Here is a 13,625-nt window from a genome sequence, read left to right as displayed (position 1 = left end):
GGTTATTCCATCAACGTGACTTGTGCTTGTGAATATAGCGGGGGGTCCTTCAACTTCTTCTCTCTGGCAAGGGAAATAATCACCCTGTTACCCTTGCTTGGATTTAGAACTTTACTCTTTCTAACTGACCCTCACACAGACTGTGTCAGAATAAATTGGTCTGAATCGGGGCATCAGTGGCTGAACTGAGCCAGTCATGGAAAGGGGGAGACAGTGCCCAACACAAGCAAAGCCTGGTGGAAACTCTGTGGAGAGTGGAGTCAGGTGTCGAAGGTGGGTTATTTCCACTCACATTTTACCCCAGGTCCTAGTCCTGTCGGATGGGTAGGACAGGCTGGAACAGAGTGGGCCCAGAGATGCAGGGACTCTGCTTTGGCGTGTTCTCTTCACATGTTCTCTGTCCCCTTCTCCAAGGGATGAGGCCGATTAAGGTTATCAATCTGTTGATTTAAGTACACGGACTGTTTGCAGAAAGCTCTTTGAGCTCCTCAATTAAGATGTTGAAAGGTTTACTTGTTACTGTGAAATACACACACACATGCATATAACACACACATGTATGTCAGTGCCAAGTTTAGAGTTTATTGACTTTCTCCCACCAAAAGGAGACATTTTAGACTGCTCTGTACTGAAGGCAGTAATGGAAATGGAAGTTGTGAAATGGAGATGGCTTGCTTTTTTACCTTGGGAATTTAAAACCACAATGATATGTTTTTCTTTTATAGGTTTGTCTACGGATTTTGAGCATCTGAAGCTGACCTCTGAATTTAAGCATTCCCTGCTGCTCCCTCACCCTTTGAAGAGATGTCTGTCACTTATGATGATTCCGTTGGAGTCGAAGTGTCCAGCGACAGCTTCTGGGAGGTAATGCCCATGATTTCTTCTGGATGAATGCAGAGACCACGCCAATCGTGCGTGACACCCCCTCCCTCTTTTTTGGCTGGGATTTGGGGGATGAGATGAACATACCCCCAAACCAGCCAGGCATTTGTGGTCAGATCTAGGTGGCAGCAGGTATGGCTTAGCTCTCAGTGAAGGTGGTAAACTTACCTTGTTAGGAGAGTTGGATTAATGAGAGAGGTTAGAGGTGTTAATTAAGGTCTTGTCAATTTGTCCATTCTCAGAGCTTCCTTTCCACGTTTAGCCTTGATATGACTTGGCGTGACGTACACTAATTACCGGGCTTGGCCTGAGAAGCGGCATTACTTTTGAGTTTTGTATAGAAAAATGGACAGCGGTGATGTGACATCATGTTGGACAGTACAGGCAAGTGGCCGGAGGGCTGAACACACTACCCTTGAGCTTGCTGGAGCATCTTCTTGTCAGTCTGTGCCCATGAGGAATTCCTTTCCTAATCAGATTATTTTGTGGTGTGTGTGGGTTTTTTTTGGAGGTTACTCTTCCTGAACCCCACTTACTTCCTGCCTGCTGGTTAAAGCAAAGTCCATGTTTGATAAAATTTTGTTCGTATGGCAAAACCCCCGGAACCTTCCCAGCATCTGTGGGCTTAGTGGAAAGAACACTGGCTCTGCAGTTGGAAAGATCTGGGTTCTGATCCCAGCTGTGCCATTACTAGCTGTCTGTGTGACCTTGGGCAAGTTGCTTGACTAATCTGAGCTTCAGGGTTTTCATCTCTAAGAGGGAAAATGATACTGGTCTTCGAGGGAGGTTGCCAGGATGAAATAAGAATGGAGACATCGGCGCCATGTGGGTGCTTTCCTGACACAAAAGGCTCAAGTGCTGCAAAAGATGAGGGTGAGGCCCTGGGGTTTGCTGGAAACTAAAATACATTAGTTTTATGAACTTAGATTAATTAGGTGTATAATTTTGTCTGACATCAAATACCATCTGATATTATAAATTTATTTATTTTATTTATTTTTGGCTGCTTTGGGTCTTCACTGGTGCGCGCGGGCTTTCTCTAGTTGCGGTGAGAGGGGGCAACTCTTCGTTGCGGTGTGCGGGCTTCTTCTTGCGGCGGCTTCTCGTTGCAGAGCACGGGCTCTAGGTGCGCAGGCTTCAGTAGCTGTGGCTCGTGGGCTCTAGAGCGCAGGCTCAGTAGTTGTGGCGCACGGGCTTAGTTGCTCTGCGGCATGTGAGATCTAACTGGACCAGGGCTCAAACCCGTGTCCCCTGCATTGGCAGGCGGATTCTTAACCCCTGCGCCACCAGGGAAGCCCCCCATCTGATATTATAGTCTAACAGAGACAAGTGATCACAGGAGCCCAGGTTTTCAAAAGATGGACTCAAAATTGTCTCAACACTTTTCTTCTTTGGGTATTGGGGGAAATGTCATTATTGACTTTTAGCTGAATACTTCGTTTTATTAAAAGTGTGTGTTTATTGAGCACCTCCTGTGTGCTAGGCCCTGTGAGTTCCAGGGGGAAATGTGACAGCCTGAGTCCCTACCCCTCGGCTGGTAGCAGCCTTCCTGGTCGGTGTCCAGGCTGGAGCTCAAATTTCAGTAGCCAGAGAGGCACATGTGGCCTGGGAAACATTTCACCGAAGGCAGCAAGAGTGACGGGGCAGCAACGGAGTCGCGGCGCATCCCAGCCGCTCAGCAGCAGCAGCTCCCTGGCATAGTCAGGTGCATTCTCACAGCATGCGGGAAGGTCGGTGGTAAAACTAGATAAAAATGGATCAGAACAGGCAGTTCCAAGATGCAGTGTGGAGGTGCCTCTGGGACATCGCTGGGATTCAGGACTGCCCCTCTGGTCCCGTATGCAGTCCTGGGTTCACAGGCAGGCAAGCTCCGCCTGCTGTCCTCTGGGGAGGCTGTGGCCTCGCCAGCACTGCAGAAGCACTTGGGGAGCTGGTGCTGGCTGCAGAGACTTCCTGTGAGCTCCTGTGAAGCTGGCCTTTAGACATGCAGGTTCCTGTTCTTCTCAACACTGATCTGAAACTATGGACAGAATCCTTTACAGTCGTGGGGAAACTTTCTGTTTGGTAACTGTCGTGACATTGCCATCAGCGCCTGCCTTGAGCGAGGTGGTAGTATGGAGAGGCTAGAGCACACGAACGGCCTTGTGAGGGATAGACCAGGAGAGGCAGCAGGACAGGTTCAGACACAGGCTTTGGAGCCAGTGGCCTGGGTTTGACTCCCTGCCTTGTCACTTAACTGTGTGTGTGTGGCTTTAGGCAAGTTTTTTTTTCGTTTTCTCACTTTCCCAATCTGTAAAATGGGGATACTAACAGTACCCACATCCTAGGATTGTGAGAGTTAAGGGAACAAATGCATGTAAAGTGGTGTCAGGCCTCAAGACAGGTGCTGGCTGGGAGCTCTGTCCCTCTGCTCTGGGGGATGGGGGGCCAGCAGCACACACACGACATATAATCTGTTCCTCTGGGGTGTGTTGGTCAGCGTTGCCGTAATTACCCAGATGCCAGAAGCTGCTGTGGAAAAATTAAGTAGCTAAATACAGTGCTATTACAGAAGTCTTCAGCTGCTGGTTAAAAAAGAAAAAAGTAGGTGAAAGTTGCCAGTGTGTATTGTCAGCATATGTTAAGTCAAGTAGCTTGAACAAGTCCTGTCATTGATGTAAACCCTTAGGCACCCTGTTAAATTCTTAACTGCGATGTCGGTAGACAAGAACATCTCTTGTATGAAGAATCCTAAGGATTCTTCAGGCTCTGCTCATCTTGTGATGCTGTCCCTGATATTACTCTTCATCTCATATAAATCAGCAGTGCCGCCCTCCTCCTCCTCCTCTGGTGGATGTGCCCTGGATTGCTCGGGCTGAACCGGCCCTGCTCGTCTCTGAGCAGCTTAGGCGCACGTTGCCAGGTGCACAGCTCCCAAGCTGCCAGCAAGTTCCCTCTTCCCCATGGAAGGCCGCTTCTCACTGGTGTGACCCACAGAGCTGTACAGTCTAAAGAAAGCCTTGCGGTCTCGAGGTGGAAAAGTCTTTTGTGCTTAATTTTACTCCTTCCCACCAAAAGGTGCTAACTGAAGTGGGTCATTCCAGAACCATCTTCTGCATGCTGGCTGTGTGCCTGCATGGGAGGGACATGGCCCTGCCCTCCAGGAGCCTTTGGCTGTGACATTTGGAGGTAAGCTCCCTGAGGGAGGAGACAGATCATTGTTTGAGGTGCTGCAGAATTTGCTGGGGTGCAAGGGGGAGGTAGGGCTCCCCCTAGGGTGGGAGGCAGGAAAGGTAGCATGGAAGATGGGCAGGATCGGTACTTACTAAGCACTCAGATGTTTGCTAGATGAATGAGTGAACAAGTAGTGATCTTGGGAGGAGAGATTACCCACAGGGACATAATATCAGCCAGAAGTATTTAGTGGGCATTTGGAGGGGACACTTTCTGTATCCCCAACACCGTAGTAAACGATTCAGAAGAGAAGAGGGTTGGATATCTGATTCCCACAGTGAAGGTGTTGGGAGGAGATAGGATGGTGGCCTCCATGGAGAGTGAGGGCAGTGAGGCCAAGCCACAGCTCTGCTTCTCAGGGTCATGGTATTCAGAGGAGAGGGGTCTGCTGCTGGCATCACCAGAGAAGATGTGTGGGGTGGGTGGGGCTGGGCTATGAGTTGGGAGCACGGACAGCATTCTAGGCTGGAGCAACGTCTGGAGGTTGGAATGAGCATGGCCTTGCAGAGGGCTGAGGATCTTGACCTCTTTGGAGCCAAGGGTCTGTTTTGGAGGTGAGAAGTCATGTGGGATTAGGTAGGTCGAGGCCTAGTGGAGGTGGTTCCCCAAGAGGATGACTCCTTTAGCCACCAGCTGGCTGAAGTTGGAGGCTGGCACATCCTGCCCACAGGCTCCCCAGTGGGGCGTGGGTGGCTCGGTCGCTTCTGGCAAGTCCTGGCTCGTGCGGGGAGCCTGCAGGTGTCCCCCACGTCCTTCACTTCCAGGCCCTCCTTCTGGGTCTCCTCTTTGGCTCTGGGGGCTGGGGTACAGAGAGAGCCTAGGCTGCAGGCCATGGTGCTTTTCAAGTGTTACCAGTGCTTCCTAGGAAGCCTGGCCCCCCTCTGCCCTTCGTAGGCTCTGGGAACACGACAGCGGGTTTGGCCCCAGCAGGCCTGAGGGCTGCTGCCTGAATCTCTGAGGGCTCCTGGGGCCAGGCTGGGAGGGCAAACTGCTGATTTCAGGAACTGGGCCCTGCATCTGCCTCATCCCTGAGGCAGGAGCTCTGTTCAACTGTCAGCAGTACGTGCAATTAGAGCTCAGATCTCCCCGGCTGAAGCCAGGCTGGGGCTGGCCTGTACTGCACTCTCTGTGGGCACAAGGAGCCTTTGAGGAGAAGGATATTTTGGAGATGAAGAGGACATAAATATCTTGCTGTAAAATGTTCTGGGAACGTTAGCCCTAAAGAGTTGGCACGTGACTAGTATTTGCCGTCTCCTTCAGAGAAGGTTCTCCCTGCAGGGTCCTCTCAGACTCGAGCACTGTGGACACAGCACATCACATGAGAACATCTCCATGTGCGTCAGTGTTTCGTCTGGAAAGCCATCCGTGTGGAATGGTGTGTACTTTTCCCATCCTTTTAGACCAATTTTGTAGGTAACATATTTAGAAGATGCTGCTGCCCCCTGTTCATGGAGTCCATAAAGCCTTATTTGGCACCTGCCACGATCCAGGCCCTGGGCTGAGTCCTGGGGTCCCAAAATGAGGGCACAGTCTTGGGACCCCAGAGCCAACATTTTTAGTGGCGGGCAGTCATGGGCGGTTGGGTGGGTGCCGTGAGTGGAAGCACGAGGTGTATGAAAGTAACTGTCACCTTGCCTCTCAGCAGCAGTGGTCCATTCCATGTGTTCTCCAGCCACCTCCCACATACACAGATCTGGATGGACTTCTCTGCATGGCAGCCTTACTGTGGGTGTATCAGCCTTATCACTATTCCACAGCACTTAACACAGCTCCCAGCAGGCTGGTGGCTTACCTTTATTTCACTAAAGTTTCTAAATAGAACCATTAATTCATTCTTTCAAGCAAACTAGCATTTGCTGAACCATGACCAAGCATTAGGGCACTAGCCTCCCCTGTGCCGCGTTCCATCTGTTCTCTACCCTGCAACCAGGGTAGCCCATCCAGAAAAGCAAACCTGTGCAACTCCCTGCCCCGGGTAGGAAGCTTCACTTTTCTGCATCAACTTCAAAGTAAACTCTTTAGCATGCCTAAGACTTGAGCATGTGCTGGCAGCTGCTGGACACCTGGCCCTTCCTAAGGAGCTCTGCCCTGGGCTCCAGCCAAGCAGAGCCCCCCCAGGCTCCCATCCACCAAAAGCTGTCTCCCTGCCTGGGAGGGTAGGGACTGAGAGCAGTGGTCTTTTCTCCAGCCTGACCTCCATTTCTTTCCCGGGGAGCCCCTCCTCCGGGCAACCTTCCCTGGTCCTCCCTGGCAGGACTAGGCAGCCTTCGCGCATGCCTGCCTAGCATGCTGTACCGTTTGCTTCTCCCTCTAGGCTGTGAACTCCCTAGGGGCAAAGACGTGATTCTTTCCTGGGAATCTGATACTTAGCACAGTGCTTGACACACTAAATGATTGTTGATTGAATGTACAGGTGAATCAGAGAAAGGATAAGGTTTAATGCTGGTAATAAGATATGCCCTGCTCATAAGAAGCTTACAAACAAATATTTGGAATTAAAATATGTATGCAAATAGCCGTAATACTGAACAGAAATCATTATTTCAGTAAACACCTACAGAGCACCCACTATGTGCCAGATCCTATTGTAGGCCTTGAGGGTGCAGCATGAATAAACAGACAGAAGTGACTTTTACATCTGGCAAATGCTGTGAGGCTGTGGAAGAGGGCCCTCCCTCCTGAGCAGGTGGACTGCGCCATGTCAGGGGTGGCGTCAGGAGAGCAGTGACTTTTGCCGCCCCTTGTACCCCATGTGTGGGTGTGTATGTGCTGCCAAGTCCTGGAGCGGGGTGCCCGTAAGCTCTCTGCGAGGGTCTGTGCACTCTCTGTGGGAATGTTAACCCACAACAAGACGTTCAGCAATGAAAACCGGTGATAGCGGCTAGCATTTATTGCACACTTGCTCTGTGCCAGGCACCTACTCTGCTTCACATGGGTGCTCTCAGTCCTCTCCACTGCCTCTGCGATTGTGGGCTCCACTTTACAGGTGGGGCCGCTGAGGCTCGGGTGGTCTGATGGTGCTAGCAGTGGGTGGAGCTGCGATTTGGGCCCAAGCACCTGCTCTGTAGAACTGCTCTCCTGCCTCTGCTCTCAGCCTCCTGGGAGCTCCTTATAGAAGAGAGGCATTCCTTTGCAGTGACCGCCACGTACTTAAATGCCTCTGCTTCGGCGTGAAGAAGTAGCATCCTGTCTGGGTTCAAGCCCGGTGCCAGCGTTTCTTAGTGTGTGACCCTGAGGATTCAGGGAAGAGAAGTAACCTGCTCAGTGTCCTAGGCGCGAACATGGCATTGCTAATTCCTACTTCCCAGGATGGTTGTGAGAATTAACAGACAACACCAGCAGCGCCAGGGTCCGAATGGCTCCGAGCCCGAGTGGTCTCAAAGCGTCACCTCTTCACGCATGAGCGTCGCACCCGTGGAGACAGGCGAAGACGGGCGAATCAGGTGGCCTTTCCCCTGGTCCGTGCAGGCCTGCGCCTCCCCTGCCTAAATGCCGCTGTTCTAGATGCCAGGTAGCGAGCCGCTCAGCTCTGGCCTTGAGAGACTCGAACACTCAAGATGTTTTGCTGTCAAGCTTATTCTCTGAAGATAGATTTTTTTTTTTTCTCTCTTGATTTCAGTGATGTCAAAGTAACTTGTGTAAGCCCTGTAGGAGAAAACGTTTTCTATTTCTACTCAGTAACAAATAGGAATGCATGATTTTAGAACTGGAGAAGTCCTGAGCGCTCAGTTAGCCTGTGGTGGCCTGGCTGCACTGGGACACCTTTATACAATGTGTGGGTGCGTACGGTGGGCCTGGTGCTGAGGGGCCCAGGCACGGAGATGGGGCGGAGGCGCTCGAGTCCTGGGGCGGAGGGTTTCCTTTTTTAACAGGAGTCAGGAAGGTTCAACCAGGGAGCTGGGGGAGGGGCGGGGCGCTGTGGAAGCCGCAAGCTGGGGAGGGGGTGGACATGGTGGAAGCGGGGTGCTCCCTGGAGGAAGTGCTATTTATTCCCACGTTTCCAATCTGATGATCTCCACACTAGGTCTTTTGGCTTTTTACCCCGGGGGTTCACCGATTTCAGAAATCTCTCTAACCATCCCTGCCTCCTTTCACTGTTAGAGTTTCTGCCAAAAGCGGCTTGGTCTTCAGCGAGCCCTTACTTAACAGAGCCGGAACTTATCTCACCGTCAGGGTTGGCGGCAGCCCTTAGAGCGAGGAGGTGCCACTCATGCAGCACCTACTGGAGCATGAGGGGGAATAAGAGGGGCAGCGACCTGGTCACCAGGCAGCCGTGTGCTCAGGCTGCTTCCCGGACGCTTGGCTGAAGCATGAGCGTGTGCACGTACACTCATGCCGGGGAGACTGGGCGCTCCAGGGCAGGGTCTTCGGGGCGGTGGCTCACAGGTGGGGCATGTGCTGTGCTCAGGAACAAGTCCCCAGGCGTCGCTGGGCCTTTATCCTGACATCTGAGCAACGTGTGCCGAGAGGGCAGAGCACGGTGAGCCTGGCTGACCAGTGTTGAGGAGGAGTTCAGGTCTAAAATAACTGTTTAAACACATCCTTCCTCTGTACGTTATTATGTGTTCTGCTTTGAGTTAGATCTGAGAACTGGAATTTCTCACTTTCCATTTCATCCATTTTTCAGCTTGTCATTTTGAACATTTAGATTAAAGATTGATAATGCAGTTATTTTTAACATTGTTGAAGTTTGGGATTTGTGCTTTAAAACTCTCAAACAGCAAGGGTGATGAGCCACAATTTCTTCACCCTCCTACTTGATGAATACAAATTCCAGGAATAGGGGGTAGGGCTGGTAAGTGTTGGGAGTGAGATCTGAAAACCAGGAGTTGGGACTGAGTGAGGCCCGGGGCAGTGACAGGACTAGTTTGGGTCAGCACACAGGTCAGGCTCAAGGTGGCTGGAAACTGAGGCTGTAAATAAACGACAGCAGCAGCAGGCCGGCAAGGAGCCTGATGTCTAACCCTCTTGGGGCCCTGCCAGGTAAACTGCATTACCCTGTTTCGAGCATGGGGAGCCCGGTGAGGTCAGGTTCAGGGGAGCACTGAGGTGAGGAGATCCTAGACCTTCTGCTCCAGTGCAGGACGAATTGGGAGCCCGATGGTGGGTGAGCTGGAAGGTAGGTTGGAGAACTGGAAGTGGAATCCTGTAGAAACGAGGACTGCCAGAGCCCAGTTTGAGAGCAAGGCACAGAGTTCATGGTTCTCCAAGGATACGCCTTACTCCTTGGTCCTTTCAAGCGCATCACAGATTTTACAACCTTAAGATCGATTGTGACCCCTTGTTTGGAAAGGGAGGTTCAGAGTAGGGGTTGGGATGGATTGAAGAAGGGTGCCTGAGACGGGAGGCCCTGCTGGTGTGTATGGATATGGCCTCTGCTGTGCACTCCGCAGGGAATGCGGGTGGGGAAGTAGTGGCACTGAAAGGCCCAGTCCTGGAGCCCTCTCGGCCTGCGTGGACATGGCGGGATGTGGAGGTAAACTGACTGGGAATTGGAATTTGACTGAAAGCCGTGCAGGTGCAATGAAGGAACTGCGAGGCTCTCCTGCCTGTTTGTGCTTGGCACAAGTGTTAGTTAGTTGCTCACTTGTCATCTGTGGAGTTAATATCTGATAATGTGCTGAGAGGTGATCCTTTTTAGCTTTTGTGGGGAGAGCTCAAGGGACTCACTGGATTAAGAACTCAATAAGTAAAGGATCGTGACTTATTTCATTGTCTGGGCCTCTAGCTGGGCACTCAGCAACTTCTCAGTCCCCTCCTGTCTACATGGAATGGAATCTCTGCTCCCAGCATCATTCGGGCATTGAGAAGATATTACAGGGTGCCCTCTGTGTGCCTGGCATGGTGGATGGAGAAGAATAAAGGCACAGTCCTTGCCCTCAAAACCCATATGTTACCACATTTTGCATGTGACAGCAGACATCGTGGCAAAAGTAACAGGGAGGGATGAGCTGCTGGGGAGGGGGGACCTGCACAGAGGGGGTGGCATCGCATATAGCTCATGCTCTGTGGGCCTCAACATGCTGCCTCAAGCCTTCAGAAAGTGGCCTTGCCCCAGAGGTCCCTCGGCTCTTACCTCAAACATCGTTTCCTCCAGGCAGCCCCGATCTCCTGGAGTGTTCCTTCCAGGACTTGTCACCGTCTGTAACTGTTACTTGACCGAAGTCCCACAAAGGTAGGGATGATGACAGTTCGTTCACCATTGCATCCCTAGCCCCTTGCATAGTCCTTGGCGCACAGTAGGTGTTCACCCCGTATTTGTGAGTGGCAAGAGGGTGTTGCCAAGACCCTCAAAGACAGAGTTCTGAGTGCTTCGGGAGGTAGCCAGCCAGCTACCTGGAATTATGAAGGTCCCTTGGAGGTCACCTATTCCTGTCCCCTCTCTTCATTTTGTGTTTGGAGGGACAAGATGAAGAAATGGCCAGGTCTTGTCAAGTGATGGCTGCCCCAGGCTAAGAGCACGTCTGACTGGGAAAAAACCCACCCTATGCTGTGAACTTACCAGTGCGTACGTCCTCACAAAATCCACCGTACAGCTGAAGGGATAGAAATGCAGGCAGAGGGGCTTCCCTGGTGGCGCAGCGGTTGAGAATCTGCCTGCCAATGCAAGGGACACGGGTTCGAGCCCTGGTCTGGGAAGATCCCACATGCCACGGAGCAACTGGGCCCGTGAGCCACAATTACTGAGCCTGCGCGTCTGGAGCCTGTGCTCCACAGCAAGAGAGGCCGCGATAGTGAGAGGCCCGCGCACCGCGATGAGGAGAGGCCCCCGCTTGCCACAACTAGAGAAAGCCCTCGCACAGAAACGAAGACCCAACACAGCAAAAATAAATAAATAAATAAAATTAAGAAGTGTTGTAAGAAAGGTTTAATTAAAAAAAAAAAAAAAAAGAAATGCAGGCAGAGAGACCTGGTCATTTCTTTCAGGGCAGGGCCAGCTCTTTGCTGCTCCCCTTGTGAGAGGGGGTAGAGAGAAGGCGGCCTCATCAGAGAGGGCCAGGGGCTGATGGCCACCTCTTCAGGCTTGTCTTTCATCCTTATCTTTCAGGCTGATTGAAAAGCTCCTGGAGCCTCTGGGCATACTGCAGCAGCTTCGGACAGAATGTTGGTCTCTGACTCTGTGCACATGCCTGGAGGGGCACCACCAGCCACTTTTCCTTCTTGTCCGGTCAGCTCGGCACAGCTGGCTCACTCTCGGACCTGCCTCTCCAGGGTGTAGAGGGAGCAGCTCTGGGGCTTGGGAGTTCAGAGTCACAGGTTAAAAGAGCATGAGCATTCTGAGAGTAAAGTCAAGGTCATCTCTGTCAAGCGGTCTTAGTAGTGTACAGGTTTGGGGGTCCCGGCATGAGCCTCACCGGCACAAAGAGGAGTCGGGGGATTCAGGAGTGGGGCTCATATACTGCCTCACAGTCCTGAACTCTGTGGCCTTTCCTGGAACCTGCAGGGCTGGTTGGAAACATACACATCACCTGATATGGACCCGTTAAGTCTTCATTCTACATGCTCTCTGTTCTCAGCCTGAGGAAGGTTCTAGAAGGTGGGGTCTGCCTCCTTTTGGCTGCATGATTATGGGTGACTTTGCCTCTTCAAACCTGTTTCCTATTCTGCAAAATCCTCCTGCCTGGGATCATCACAGGATTAAATGAGGTTGCATGTAGAGCTGTGAGCACGCTGCCTGGCAAAGTGTAGGTGTGCTCTATTATGATGCTGCCACTGATGGAGAAACTCTGTGTGTGGCGGCTGTTACCAAGTGGTTTGCAGTCCAGCTAGGGCAGGGAGGCTAACATGCACAGTTGTGACCCATGTGGAACAAGCAACGACTGTGGGGCATGGGGGCAGTGTTTGGAAGGGCCCTCGTGACCCCCAGGTGGACCAGCCAGCAGGACCCCATGGTGGGGAATTGGTGTCGCCTGTCTGCTAGTGCAGGCGATCCAGGCCCGCCCTCTTGGTGGTCCGGCAGGGATGGCGGGCGGTGTCAGGGAAGCCTCTGTGGGGAAGACCAGCTGAGCCTTAGCAGAGAGCTGAAACTGGGGCAGGTAGGACGGGACTCGTTCAGCACCACCTCCTTCTCCATTTCTTTCCCTGCTTTTGGCACCTAATCTCTCCCCCTTTCTAATATTATGGCTTTTGTGAACGTGTGTTCTTGTAAACTTTGTACCCTTGCTTCATGTGCAGCTATTTTTAATTCACATCAAGGCATCCTGTGCCCTGCCGTTCTGTTTCTTTTTCTCCTCTCTGCACTGTGTGTGAGGTCTGTTCCATTGCGGTGTCTACACAGTCCTGCACTTCCTTCTTGCTGCCACACTGGGGTGCCCCCCACATTCACCCATGCATTCCCCAAGGAGGAGACCCCTACGTGCCCTGTGACCCGAGCCAACATATCTATGGGGATAAAACTCTGGAGCCATGTGGCTGGGTCCTCCTAGGGCATGTGTATGCTTAGTGACTTAATTACTGCCCGGCTCTCACAGGCTTGCCCCAGGCTGGTTTCCACCATTGTATTCAGAAGGGGTCCTGTGTGCCCAGCTCCGCCCCACACTTGGCATTTCCCGCTCTCTACAGTGTGCCAGTCTGTACAGGTAAAGAGCTACCTTGCTGCTCTCATGGGCAGTCTCACGAGCGTGAGCATCTCGCCTAGGCCTTTAGCCCCATGGACTTCCACTTCTCTCTGAAGTTACCACTTCATACCTTTGCCCGTCTTCCCCGGGGGCCTCTCTTTCATGTTGATATGTAGGATTTCCTGGGATATTCCAGATTTTAGTCCCTTGTCAATTTAGACAATTTAGACAGATTAGTAGACAGTATTTGAATCTGTTAACTTTGTCCTTGTTATTGGTTTCTGAACAGAAATCCATAATTTTTGAAGTAATAAAATTTATTTACACACACACACACACACACACACACACACACACACGGATGTGTGTGTATGTAACCTTATGGCTTTTACTTTTGAAATTTTGTTTAAGGAATCCTGCCCTGCCCTAAGTCACAAAGATATTTGCCTACATTTTCTTCGAGTCGCTTTATGGTTTTACCTTTCACATTTTTATTGAGTGCCTGACAAGACCCAGTGAGTGGAAGGCAGTCGAGAAAGAACAGTGAAGAAAGACAAAGGTGCATACTTTTGCGGCACCATTGGAAGGTGCGTGGGGTTGGTGTCCTGTGTGCTGTGGGCTCTGGTCTGCCCAGGCCCGGGACGGCAGGCGGTGAGGCCGTCTGGGGGCGGCATGGGCAGAGGGGCTGGCGGGGGGAGGGCAGGGCGGTCCGGGCCGCAGGCCTAGGAGCACCCTCTGTGTTGTGCATCAAGTCAGAGTGAGACAGCCAGAAGCTCGCTGGGGTTCCTGGGGACATCCAGAGTCCACAGGGATTCTCGGTGATGTTGAGATGAGCCACTGGAGGGAAGAGGCTCGTGCCTCAGGGCCAAGGCAGCACGGGGTGGGAGAGCGTGAGCTTTGGGGTGTCCCTGCCGGTTCCCTTCTCACCTGGGCCACTGGTTTCACCCTGGGACTTTGGTTGTAATCACGCAA

The 13,625-nt window shown here is 52.0% G+C and overlaps 1 protein-coding gene across 8 annotated transcripts in view; it reads left to right on the top strand.

The window, feature by feature from the left end:
• The window catches only part of PACSIN2 (protein kinase C and casein kinase substrate in neurons 2), a 136,690-nt gene that overhangs the window by 94,117 nt on the left and 28,948 nt on the right, over positions 1–13,625 (top strand). For all 8 annotated transcript variants that reach the window (XM_036864614.1, XM_036864611.1, XM_036864613.1 and 5 more), the window contains one exon: positions 726–864. In XM_036864614.1, the coding sequence (XP_036720509.1) occupies positions 805–864 (60 nt within the window). In that variant the 5' untranslated portion in view covers positions 726–804. The remainder of the gene's footprint in view (positions 1–725; positions 865–13,625) is intronic.

The sequence above is a fragment of the Balaenoptera musculus genome, chromosome 10 (genome assembly GCF_009873245.2).
Source record: "Balaenoptera musculus isolate JJ_BM4_2016_0621 chromosome 10, mBalMus1.pri.v3, whole genome shotgun sequence".
Classification (NCBI taxonomy): Eukaryota; Metazoa; Chordata; class Mammalia; order Artiodactyla; family Balaenopteridae; genus Balaenoptera; species Balaenoptera musculus.
Note: the sequence above shows the minus strand (reverse complement) of the source record. Positions and strands in the feature narration are given on the sequence as shown.